The sequence below is a fragment of the Bos javanicus genome, chromosome 8 (assembly GCF_032452875.1).
Source record: "Bos javanicus breed banteng chromosome 8, ARS-OSU_banteng_1.0, whole genome shotgun sequence".
Taxonomy (NCBI): Eukaryota; Metazoa; Chordata; class Mammalia; order Artiodactyla; family Bovidae; genus Bos; species Bos javanicus.
Genome location: NC_083875.1, coordinates 26134493 through 26147691, shown reverse-complemented (window position 1 = coordinate 26147691; position 13199 = coordinate 26134493). Strand labels below are relative to the sequence as shown.

The 13199-nt window shown below is 39.8% G+C and overlaps 1 protein-coding gene across 3 annotated transcripts in view; it reads left to right on the top strand.

Annotated features, from left to right (window-relative positions):
* ADAMTSL1 (ADAMTS like 1) overlaps positions 1-13199 on the top strand; it is a 1109873-nt gene that overhangs the window by 816622 nt on the left and 280052 nt on the right. For all 3 annotated transcript variants that reach the window (XM_061425212.1, XM_061425211.1, XM_061425213.1), the window contains 2 exons: positions 3904-3978; positions 8968-9125. In XM_061425212.1, the coding sequence (XP_061281196.1) occupies positions 3904-3978; positions 8968-9125 (233 nt within the window). The remainder of the gene's footprint in view (positions 1-3903; positions 3979-8967; positions 9126-13199) is intronic.

The window sequence follows — 13199 nt, the reverse complement described above, 5'->3', positions numbered from 1 at the left end:
CTTGCCTGGAAAATCCACGGACAGAGGAGTCTGGTAGGCTGCAATCCATGGGGTCACTAAGAGTCGGGCACGACTAAGCGACTTCCCTTTCACTTTCCATTTTCATGAATTGAAGAAGGAAATGTCAACCCACTCCAGTGTTCTTGCCTGGAGAATCCCAGGGTCGGGGAAGTCTGGTGGGCTGCCGTCTGTGGGGTCGCACAGAGTCGGACACGACTGAAGCGACTTAGCAGCAGCAGCAGCAGCAGTGTGTATATATATATATACAAATCCCAAATTCCTAGTTTATTTCTCTCCCCCACCTGCTATCCCCTTTGGTAATTATAAGTTTGTTTTCTGTAAGTCTGTTTCTATTTCATAAATAAGCTCATTTGTATATTTTTTAAGATTCCATATATAACTGATATCACATGATGTTTGTCTGACTTATTTCACTTAGTATGATAATCTCTGGGTTCATCCATATTGCTGCAAATGGCATTACTTCATTATTTTTTATGGCTAAGTAATAGTCCATTGTTAATTGGAACCTTCTTTATCCATTCCTATGTTGACAGGCATTTAGCTTGCTTCCATGTTTTGGCTGTTGTAAATAGTGCTGCAATGAACATTGAGTTGGTGGTGATTTGGACGCTAAGTAGTGTCTGACACGTGTGACTCCATGAACTGTAGTCTGCCAGGCTCCTCTGTGTGTGGGTTTCTCCAGGCAAGAATACTGGAGTGGGTTGCCATTTCCTTCTTCAATAACACTGAGTTGCATGTATCTTTTTGAATTATGGTTTTCACTGGCTATATGCTCAGGAGTGGAATTGCTGGATCATATGGAAGCTCTATTTTTAGTTTTTTAAGGAACCTCCATGCTGTTCTCCAAAGTGGTTGCACCAGTTTCCTTTCCCACAGCAGTGTAGGAGGATTCCCTTTCCTCCACTCCCTCTTCTCCAGTCTCTTAAACACCCCTCTGTGCACCATACTGTATTCGACAGCAAGTAGAAGAATCTTCCAACCCATCCCTAATCATTGAGAATTTATCATCAAATGAGACAATTATTAATACATCTGTAACTCAAAGACTGGCTTTTTATCAATATGTGGCAAATAAAATTAATTTTTTTCCTATCTTGCTTTTTTGCCAAGTGAAGAGCACCATATCTCAAAGTATATTCTGAGATGTATCAGACAGTGTGAAAAGACAATACATAAAAAGTTTCCATGGGTAAACACATTGGGAACACACTAGTTAAATAGAGTGAAATGGAATTCTTTTGCTCAGGAATCTTAAGAAACTAATGTGCTTGGGAATTTCCATGATTGGAGTATGGTATGTGGTATTTCCCTGCATATTTTATCTTAGGTCCCTTTTGTAGGAACCATAATGTTGGACGAGTGGTTTGTCTTCTTTGTCACTGAAATGTACCTGATATGTGGGCTTCCCTGGTGACTCAGCAGCAAAGAGTTTGCCTGCAATGCAGGAGATGCAGCTTCGATCCCTGGGTTGGGAAGATCCCCTAGGGAAGGAAATGGCAACCTACTCCTGTATTTTAGCCTGGGAAATCCCATGAACAGAGGAGCCTAGCGTGCTTCAGTCCTTGGGGTCACAAAGTTTCAGACACGGCTTAGCAACAACAACATGAAGCCTGATACTAGGAGACACTCAGATAGTATCTATGGAATAAAATAATGAATTTGGCAGTTGCCTGATGACCTACCAGTTGTCTGTTCACCCTTTATAGAACCATAGGAGGATAAGTGGGGACTCTTCCTACATCTGGTGCTGTGCATTGCTGACTGTTCAAGTTGGCACTAGCCCAAATTCTCCGTATTTCTCTTTGACATGGCAAGAGCAGAGGGCAATCTGGAGACATTCCATCTTGCCTAGTCTACTCTCTCCATCTTACCCTCTTCCCCCAACAACCTTCTAGGATCTTCTCCATCTTCCTTGGGGAGTGTACAAAAGTGACTGTGCCAGCCAAAAGCTTGAGTTAATTGGGTTAATGCCCCTGCATGTGGAAAGTGAGTCACTTCTCAGCAGAACAAGAGGGAGGCTTCTAAGCCATGTGGGGGTCAGAAGCCCACTGCTGAGCACTGCAGGGCCAGAGAGCTTTCCTTTTACTTGCACTTTACTTGACCTGTGGATAAACAAAGACTTTCTATTTCTAGAAAGCCCATTGTTTTAACTGCTTTGAGTTTCTTTTATAAGCTTAAATACCCATGGCTTAATGCAAGATGTTTAAAGCTCTACGGGCCCAGTCTCAACATTTGTTTTCCTTTTCTGTATTCCCCTTATGTATTTTGTTCTTCTGTGCCACAAACTCTTAGCTATCCAAAATCCAGCCTTTTCTTTAACAGTGCCTGGCATTAAAATACAACTAAAAGGTTGTAATGTGTGTAGAATGTTCAATATTGTAGAAAACTTGATAAATGTAACCTTTTAGGGAAGAAATTGGGAGCATATGATTCTTCTTTCTCATTCAGCTGGCTATGAGCTCTGGGCCTTGGAGCATTTAAAAACATCATCAAAGTAAACAGCATTTCAATCTCTGTCCTTAAGGATACTTGGAATAGACAGATAAAATGATATTTACAAAATACCTACTGTGTTCCAGACTATATGTCTGCTTGGTATACATACTTACATCTGCTAACAGTAGTATTGTGAAGTAAGTGTCGGTTTCACTGTTTTACAGAGAAACTAAGAGTCAGAGAAGTTAGAGAATGTCTGAAATTCATTTATTGAAATTAAATTCTCCCAAAGACAGGATGATAATGTTAAGGTTCAGAGAAATTGGCTAGCTTTGGGGGTTCTTTTACTCAAATGAAATTCTTCCAGTGATAGATAGGATGGTAATGTATAATGCTGGAAAGATGGGAAACAAAGAATCCCACAGAGTTTCTGAATATGCTGATGAGTTTAAAAATGCCTGCCTTTCTGTTGTCTTCTGAAATGCCCTCCTGGTCTTTGACCTTCTGTTACTTATTATACTTCTCAGAGGCCTCATTTCTTCATCATCAAATCGGAATGATAGCATCCTCTTTGCCCATATTATAAGTTTGGGGTGACGGAATAAATAGTAAAGTTTAGGGGAAAGTGAAATTCTTCAGTGCTATGCAAATATAAAGGATTCATTTCACAAATAGAGTTCTAAATGAGCACACCTATGATGTGTTTGAGGTACATGTTATATTCCTCTAATTCTTTAGCAAATGTAGGTTTTAGGAGTGCTTCCACTGAATTGTGGCTCAGTTTTCAGATAGGATGAAAATTGAATAATTTCTAAAATAATCTCTAATTCAGTCAATTTTTAAAAATTTTCAAAATCAAGAGGGAATGTTGGGGGAATGTTAGTAAACATTTATGGGACACTCACAAAATATAGTATTAGCTGTAGATAGTGTGAAGGATATTAAAGAATGGAAAGCATGATTTCTGACCTAGAAAGTTAAAAAAATACAAGATAGTGCCTTCTGATCTGTGGTACTCATCCAACATACTCACTTTGCTCAAGGGAAAGCCAGATTTTAATATAATAAAATCTTCTTTAGAGCATTAGAACTTATTTTCTTTTTGTAATTCTATACAACTGCTCCAGTTTAAAATATGAGGATACAGGATCAGGTTTTAACATTAGAAATGAACACTTGTAAATTCTTTTTTCAATATGTCACAATTCATATATTTTTTTCAAAGGCCAGATCCCTATGAATTAGCAAGTGACCAGCTTTTACAGCATATTTTATTTTGTAGAAAGTATAAATTTTGATTCCCACATATTGGTGTTCAGATTTTAAACACATTTTTAAAAGATTGTCATTTGAGGGTGTTTGTAAATCAGTGCCTTACATAGGACATAATCAGTAATTTTGTATCAAATTATGTGTTTTAAGATTCTGCTTTTTTCTCTCTAGTGGACAACACAGTGGTTGGTATTCCCTATGGAAGCAGACATATTCGTCTTGTCTTAAAAGGACCTGATCACCTGTGTAAGTAAACTCAGTTGTTGACTTTTGGATATTGAGAATTTTAGTCATTATTCTGTTTTTTTTCTCCCCCCCAGAAAAGATTACGATTTAGGAATACAAATCTTAATTCTCTATCATAATATGGTATTTTGAGTACTTTTATTTCTTTTTCAGTTTCCTAGGAGATAGCAGAAACCTCTCTGGTTATTACCTCTAACCACAGTCATCCTGAAAGATGCAAAATTGATGCTTCCAATAGATTGTTCCTGAGTTAAGCACATGTTTATAATTTTGTGCATGTTATTTCTCATTCTCTCTCTTCTTCCTCTTCAGTCGATCTCAGTCTTTTCCTTGCCTCACCTCTTGTTTTTCTTCTTCTTTCCAACCTTCCCTCCCTCTTCTTCATTCTTTTAAATTTCTACTTTCATGCTCCATTACTTCATCAATTTAGAGGAATATAGAAACTCCTCACAATCTTAACCCAATGGCATTTAAAGAGAACTGTGGGGTCTAAATAAGCACACCAGGTAGAAAAGATAATGCAAGACCCTAACATCTTGAAGATGGCTTTTGGAATTCAGGATTGAAGGGTAATCATAACCCCAAAGATCAAATGGTAGCAGGGTCCAACCAGAGCCTGGGCAAGAATTGATCTTTAGTCATGCCAAGCCAGCAGTACATAGCCACATCTTTTTTTTTTTTTTTACCATGTAGTGTTGTTTAGATGGAAACTTGTAAATCACAAGGAGAAAATTATAGGCTATAAACCAGGAGAGAATAGGACAGGATATGCCAGCATTCTCTGCAAAATTCACTTTCACTGAAAGACTTCTCTTCAGTTGGTCCCTTGAGCATTTCTGATCTCCGCTGTGACTGTTCCTAGCTTCCTCCAGAACCATCTATCATCTGCTTTCTCTTCCCTCCCACACACTTGCCTAAGAAGCCAATTTAGGTAGCAAGCATTATCTTTTGGCAATTGGATTATAAATGAAATCATTCCAGAAAGACAAACAAGAGGGAGACAAATTGGAGCCTGTGAAAGTTCAGAGAGCCTACTGAAGTCTTTCTAAAAATAAAAATAATTGCATGTCATGGGAAAGGTGGGATTTAAGAGGTCATGTGACATAAAGGAATAAGTAAGGTACAGTCCAGGCAAAGTCAAAAGATTCTGGGAAACCACCTTATATGGACCCAAGTCCTTTTTTAACCCTGAACAACCCCCCAAAATATATTGTTCACATGTCCAAGGATGATATATGTTTGTACACTATTACCATTCAAATGATTAGTTTTTCCCCTTGAGAACTGGACAGAATTAACTGCTGGTGTAACAACCTCAGTCAAAAAAAGTATTTTTCTGTGCAATGAGAGGCTAAAAAAAAAGTCTAGACCAGTCCATCACCAAATGGCGGACTTACTTCTCATTGCAGAAGAAAGGACCCACCCAAAGGAATAGATGTAAGAGGAAAATTCATTTTTATAAATGTAGTGGCATCCCAGACTTCCTAATTGTATGATTCCTAAGAAGCTGAAGAATTGGCTTTGTTTGATTTAATTACTTTAGAGATTGGATAGGTGAAGCTTCAGATGATAATCATAAATGATGGAAAGCAAAACAGAATCTGCTTTTTCTGCCAATAGGCATACTATTGATAACATATGTATAACTAAGGCAGTTTTGATGTTTGGAATATAACTCAGTAAAATAAATGTGTGAATAAATATTGCCCTGTTTTTCTTGCAGCCCTTTTATCCTTGAGTCCCAGAAGCTGGCCCAATATGAGTCCAGCTGTAAATATTTAGGGAGCTTCTCTAGTGGCTCAGATGGTAAAGAATCTGCCTGCAATGCAGGAGACCCAGGTTCAATCCCTGAGTCAAAAAGATCCACTGGAGAAGGAAATGGCTACTCACTGCAGTATTCTTGCCTGGAGAATTCCACAGAAAGAGGAGCCTAATGGGCCACAGTCCATGGAGTCACAAAGAGCTGGACACAACTAAGTGACTAACACACGCTCCACATGAGTAGATAGTCTGTCCAGGCCCAGCCCATCGTTAGTCAGAAGTATTTTGGGAAAGATAGCTGGGAGGCCTGGTGATGAAACTGAATCAGATACTCAGGCTTAGATCTTCATGAGTTTTCCAAAACTAAGTTAATTTATGTCCTGGGGATCCCTCCACAAATTAGCGGAGGCAGCTGGAGAAGGGAAGGCTAGGGAAAAGAGACACAGAGCTGCTTCCCTCTGATGATAACCACTATGCTTCTCCCACTCCATGTCGTCTGCATGTGCCTTATATTCTTCCATGAGGTCCTCCCTGCACTGGGGCCTGGGTGGAAGGCCAGACCTACTCCCAGAGAAGGGCTGCTCGACTTCATCTGGGACATGGGCATTAATTGGACACTGTTTTCTACCCATTGCTAGTCCTTCTAGTAGGAAACTTGAAGTAGACATCTAGAGTAATTTATTGTAACTAAATTGGGTATCTTAGTGCCTCCAGAGACCTGAAAACTGTCCTTAACTCCAAAACCTCAATCTACAGAATGTACAAGAGGGGAGTCATTCTGACTAAATGACTAGGAGACCCAGATCCCTACTGTACCAGGGATTGTTTCTGCTAAACAACCCTTGCCAAAACCAAGGGTCTTTGTGCAAGTTTTAAAACCATTGTTAGACTTAGTCTATCCATGTTTCTAGTGGAGGTGATGGAATTCCAGTTGAGCTATTTCAAATCCTGAAAGATGATGCTGTGAAAGTGCTGCACTCAATAGGCCAGCAAATTTGGAAAACTCAGCAGTGGCCACAGGACTGGAAAAGGTCAGTTTTCATTCCAATCCCATAGAAAGGCAATGCCAAAGAATGCTCAAACTACGTCACAATTGCACTCATCTCACACACTAGCAAAGTAATGCTCAAATTTCTCCAAGCCAGGCTTCAACAATATGTGAACCGTGCACTTCCACATGTTCAAAGTAGATTTAGAAAAGGCAGAGGAACCAGAGATCAAATTGCCAACATCCATTGGATTATCTAAAAAGCAAGAGAGTTCCAGAAAAACATCTATTTCTGCTTTATTGACTATTCCAAAGCCTTTGACTGTGTGGATCACAGCAAACTGAGGAAGATTCTTAAAGAGATGGGAATACCAGACCACCTGACCTGACTCTTGAGAAATCTGTATGCAGGTCAGGAAGCAACGGTTAGAACTGGATATGGAACAACAGACTGGTTCCAAATCGGGAATGGAGTACATCAAGGCTGTATACTGTCACCCTGCTTATTTAACTTATATGCAGAGTACATCATGAGAAACGCTGGACTAGATGAAGCACAAGCTGGAATCAAGATTGCTGGGAGAAATATCAATAACCTCAGGTATGCAGATGACACCACCCTTGTGGCAGAAAGTGAAGAAGAACTAAAAGCCTCTTGGTGAAAGTGAAAGAGGAGAGTGAAAAAGTTGGCTTCAAGCTCAACATTCAGAAAACTAAGATCATGGCATCTGGTCCCACCACTTCATGGCAAATAGATGGGGAAACAGTGGAAATAGTGATAGACTTTACTTTTCTGGGCTCCAAACTCACTGCAGATGGTGACTGCAGCCATGAAATGAAAGATGCATACTCCTTGGAAGAAAAGTTATAACCAACCTAGACAGCATATTAAAAGCAGAGACATTACTTTGCCAACAAAGGTCCGTCTAGCCAAAGCTATGATTTTTCCAGTAGTTATGTATGGATGTGAGAGTTGGACTATAAGGAAAGCTGAGCACTGAAGAATTTGATGCTTTTGAACTGTGGTGTTGGAGAAGACTCTTGAGAGTCCCTTGGACTGCAAGGAGATCCAACCAGTCCATCCTAAAGGAAATCAGTCCTGAATATTCATTGGAAGGACTGATGCTGAAGCTGAAACTCCAATACTTTGGCCACCTGATGTGAAGAACTGACTCATTGGAAAAGATTCTAATGCTGGGAAAGATTGAAGGCGGAAGAAGGGCACAACAGAGGATGAGATGGTTGGATGGCATCACCGACTCAATGGACATGAGTTTGAGTCAACTCTGGGAGTTGGTGATGGACAGCGAGGCCTGGTGTGCTGCAGTCCATGGGGTCACAAAGAGTCGGACACGACTGAGTGACTGAACTGACTGAACTGAACCACGTTTCTTCATGTACCAGGCAATTATTCTAAAGTACTCAATCACATGAGAATTTAACCTGCTTTGAAATATATATCAAAATTACCCTCCTCCCCAGCATGCTCTGATTTCCTAAAACAAAAGATGCTGCCTAGGCTTTGTCACTGGGCAAATTCAGATTGGAATGCTCCAGGGATCCAGACGTTCTTCTCTCCATCCTAAGTTCTTATGAGCTGCCATATAAGTACACAGGACTGAATTTAAAAAGGATTTTAAAAAGAAAGAGAAGTAAAGAGGATAGTTAGTTCTCTGTCTTTAAGCCACTGTAGTTTTGTTTTTGTTTTTGTTTTTTTCATTTTGAACAATAGCCCATGTGCAATAAGTAACCACAAAGTATCAATAACTGCAAGGTAACACATGAATATCAAATTACCCAATGAGTGCTTAAGGAACTCAGAGAGGTACCCTGGGTCTCATAGACAAAAAGGAAAACTACTGGGTAAATTTGAGACTGAGGGCTGTAAAGACTGAAATCAATAAGATGTATGGGGGATGAGATGGTTTAGTCCAAAGAATATGGTTGTGGTAAATTAGGGTACCCAAATGAAGTCATCCAGGGAATTGAAGATTTTTTGACAGGGAGCCCTGAATTCTTGATTAATAACTTTTAAAATAATTTCATTTGCTGCATCAATTCCTATGTGATCCAGCAGTGCCTATCTATTTTGTTTCTATCACATTTCAAATATGTCAGCCCTATAAAGAATGATACTTCTCCCTCTTGTAGCTCTAGATTTTGTATGGGATGTGCTTGCGTGTGGTCTGTGGTAGCTCTGGGAACATCTTTCTTTCCTCTTCCTGTGTTTGATTATGTAGATCTGGAAACCAAAACCCTCCAGGGGGCTAAAGGTGAAAACAGTCTCAGCTCTACAGGCATCTTTCTTGTGGACAATTCTAGTGTGGACTTCCAGAAATTTCCAGACAAAGAGATACTGAGAATGGCTGGACCACTTACAGCAGATTTCATTGTCAAGGTGAGCCCGTTTTCAAGCCACATCTGAACTAGTATTACTTATAATCCCCTGAAGAAAGAGAGACTTTAGGCTTTGACATAGATTGGAAAGCTTGTTATCCAGGAAATGTTTAATTCAAGGGTGTTGAGCTACAGGTGGCACAGCGGTAAAGAATCTGCCTGCCAGTGCAAGAGACTCGGGAGACGTGGGTACGATCCCTGGGTCAGGAATATCCCCTGGAGTAGGAAATGGCATCCCACTACAGTATTCTTGCTTGGAAGATCACATGGACAGAGAATCCTGGTGGGCTACAGTCCTTGGGGTTGCAAAGACTCAGATGCAACTGAGCAAGCGTGAGCTACTTTATAAGAACATGCAATAAGAACATGGATAATTTTAAGGTTCTAGGAAGAAAATACATACATACATACATTTATATATATTTGTGTGTGTATAAGCTAGTAAAAAGACCTCCCCTCAAAAAGCCAGCATATGATGAGTTAGGGATACGTACCATTTTTAAAACAAACTAGGGTACAGTCATTGACTCATATAAGGTATCCTCAGTCAAAGAGAAAGGCAAATTAATGATCCATAGACTTTATCATGCTTCCAATTGCAAGTTGTTTTTTTCCTCTTGTACTGGCAACAAGACCAAGCTGTTTCCTTCTATCAGAGCGTCCCTACTCTTCAACGTAATATGAAACACATTGCTGGAAGCAACATACACATTCTGTAGGGAAAATGTATATACTCAAAGAAATGTTTGGGAATCCCAATAAAATAAAACATATTTTCTTTCCTTCAGTAGGTCAGAAGGACTAGAAGGATTTCAGCTGTAAAGCTGTAAAACCTGTAATGTGTCCAAGACTCCATAAATTTTTCATCATGGGACCTGAAGCCAGAGGACATGTGATTTAAGCCAAGGCTTGATGACCCCATGGCAGCTGGAAGTAGGGATGCATTTAGGAAAATGTGATGGGCAATGAGGTTGCATGAAAGAAGGGTTCCAGAGTTCTGTCCTCTGTCTCCATCTGCGTGGTAACCCTTTTTAATTCAGTCCAGATGCCAGCTACATGCCCATGAACAAGTACCCACAAACCATCAGAGATAGCTCACAATAGAAATGACATTGCAGGTAGTTAAATAATTTCAGTTTAACAAACAAATACAGTAAAAAATGAGAGCTATCTTAGTTTTTGAAGCCCTTAGAATAAACCACTTACACTAATTTACCTAGTGGCCTTAAAAGAGTTAATACACATACTGAAAATATAGAATTGAATTCAAGTAACATTATCCACACTGGAACAGTTCGCAGAATTGTCAAATGCATTTCATATGGCCAGCTGCCTTCTGCACATCACCCACGGGGACAATGCGCTCAATGTGTCCAAAATTGGACTTGTCTAGCCCCAGAAACCTACTTTATCTTCTTTATTTCTTGTGGAATACCACACTGTTTACCCAGCCAAGTCAGAAACCTGTGATTCACACCATTTCCCTTCTCCTGTATACCCCTAGTTAGACGTTAAACTCTGTCAGCTCTACCTCCATGCCATCTCTCAAGACCGTTCTTTCTTCTCTGTTCTTGCCACCATCTCTTAATTTAGGTCTATGTGTTTCTCACCTGAATTAATGTGATGGGCTCTGAATGAGTTTCCCAGCTGCTGAGCCATTGTCTATACCGCCTTCAGAGTGAGTTTTCTAAAAACTGGAGTGTTTTCCCTGTTCACGATCCTGCATTGCCCCTCACTTCCACTCCTTGCTTTGGGACTAAAATGCAAAGCCATAGCCCAGCACATGTAACTCTCAATAATCTGGATTCTGTCTACGTTTCCCACCTCAGCTTTGAGTTTTCCTCTCCTGTTTCAGTCAACTGTATGACTGACAAGTCCTCCAACATCTTGCACTCTTTACCTTCACGCAATGCTGTGTCCTCTAGCTGCAATGTTCTTTTCTTCTTGCATTCTCTTCCCTAATTCATATTTGTACCTCAGGACTTTCCCCTTCCAGAAGCATTCTGTGACTCGACCCTAGATTCCAATTTACATCACATCTCCCCTCTGTGTGTTCCTCAAAAGCAGAATTATATCTGTCTTCATAGCTCCATAAAAAGCCCAATAAGCACCAACAAGCAACTTTCACCAGATGGCAGTTGCTGAAGTGGAACAGAGGTGACATCTTCTTTCTGCCTGCAAGGACACTGAGCCTGAGGGAAGTTGAGTGACATTCCTTAGCTCAGGCCAGTGACAAGCCAGGACCGAAGATGTCTCCTTACTTCTGTCTCCAACTCTTTTTAGTCTTCTGCGTTGCTTCTAAGAGGGTTTCCCTGATGGCTCAGATGGTGAGGAATCTACCTGCAATGTGGGAAACTTGGGTTTGACCCCTGGGTCAGGAAGATCCCCTGGAGAAGGGAATGGCTAAGAGGATATTTTTTTTCCTCTCTGTGTATAAGTACATATTAAAGGGAAAATTAACTTCGGGGAACTTTGTGATAACTTCCTAGATCCTAGCAACCTGTAAATATCTTCTTTCAAAAACAGGCCAAGCTATCATTTTAGTGATTTTTTTTTCATTATATCCTGTTTGGTGACCTAGCTTCAGGTTGCAAATGAGAGGAGATGAAAGTTTCATTAGAAAAGATCAGAATCAAATAAATGTAAAATTAGTATAAAATAGATTATAATTTTTAAAAATCCTTTTACTCAAACTTGAAAATAAGCAAGATAATATAAGAAGATATAAAATAAAAAGAACAAAATTACTTTTATTCCCAGTGATTTATAATGAAGCAACCTTTTCTTCCTTAATTTTCCCCAGGGAATAGCTGAAAATGAAAGATTACCTTTTGCTTATTTATCATCTTTCATGATTTCAGTGCTTAAAAATTATATACACAGTTTATAATTCAGTTTTCAGTGTCATTCAAAGTATAATCTCTTTTTCATTATGCACTTGTTTAAGCAACAACTTCCTTTCTGAATGAAATACATCGGGGTCAGAATGGTACTTTGTCAACATCTCCAAGGAACTTTATTGTCAAAATACCATTTTTGCTTTTTTAAAAGAAAAAGACTTTTTGCATGAAAGAAAGATTTTTCTCACAGTGAGAATTGCTATATATTATTTTTTGGAATCTCTTTTTCTGGCCACCTTTACAAATGGACTAAGCACTCATCTTTTTTCCTAGGGAAGCCATGTCTTCCAAAAATTTGTAATTCATATGTTGGCTGTACATTTTTGGCAATGCTAGTGTAGAGGGGTAAAAAAGATAGACACTCTAGAATTGTGTATATTGTCCTGCTTCCTGGAGGTGTGACCTTGAGTATGTTGTTTTACCTCCTGGAACCTATTACTTATTTGAAAAATAGTAATAAGAATCTCTCCACATAGTCTTAGTGAGGAATTGAATGAGGTAGTGCGTATAAAAGCAAATAGAACTGAATGACTTCCTTTCCATCTTTTCAAATGCTTTAACTTCTGGTCAAACTTTTTACAATACTCTCTCTACACCATGGCATACAACCACTTCTCTGAAGATGGTCCGAGGTTGATTGATTTACAAGTGGTATACCCAGGAACAGTTTGGCAGGTGTAGCTATAAGACAAATGGATGTAGGCACACCTATAATCACATTAACTGTTGAGGATGATTGGCTATTGGCTAGATAATTATCTGGCTTAGCATCCCCTTCTTCCCCTACCAGGCTATCTTTTCAGAAGCTACAGACCCAGTAAAAGAGAAGGACCTTCCCAGATAGAAAAGGGTGTTTTTTTTTTTTTAGTCATTCTTTTTCTGGAGAAGGCAATGGCAACCCACTCCAGTACTCTTGCCTGGAAACTCCCATGGATGGAGTCCATGGGGTCTCAAAGAGTCGGACTGAGCAACTTCATTTTCACTTTTCACTTTCGTGCATTGGAGAAGGGAAATGGCAACCCACTCCAGTATTCTTGCCTGGAGAATCCCAGGGACGGGGGAGCCTGGTGGGCTGCTGTCTATGGGGTCGCACAGAGTCGGACACGACTGAAGCGACTTAGTAGCAGCAGCAGCAGCATTCTTTTTCAGAACATTGAACTTAGCTCTTCTTGTGA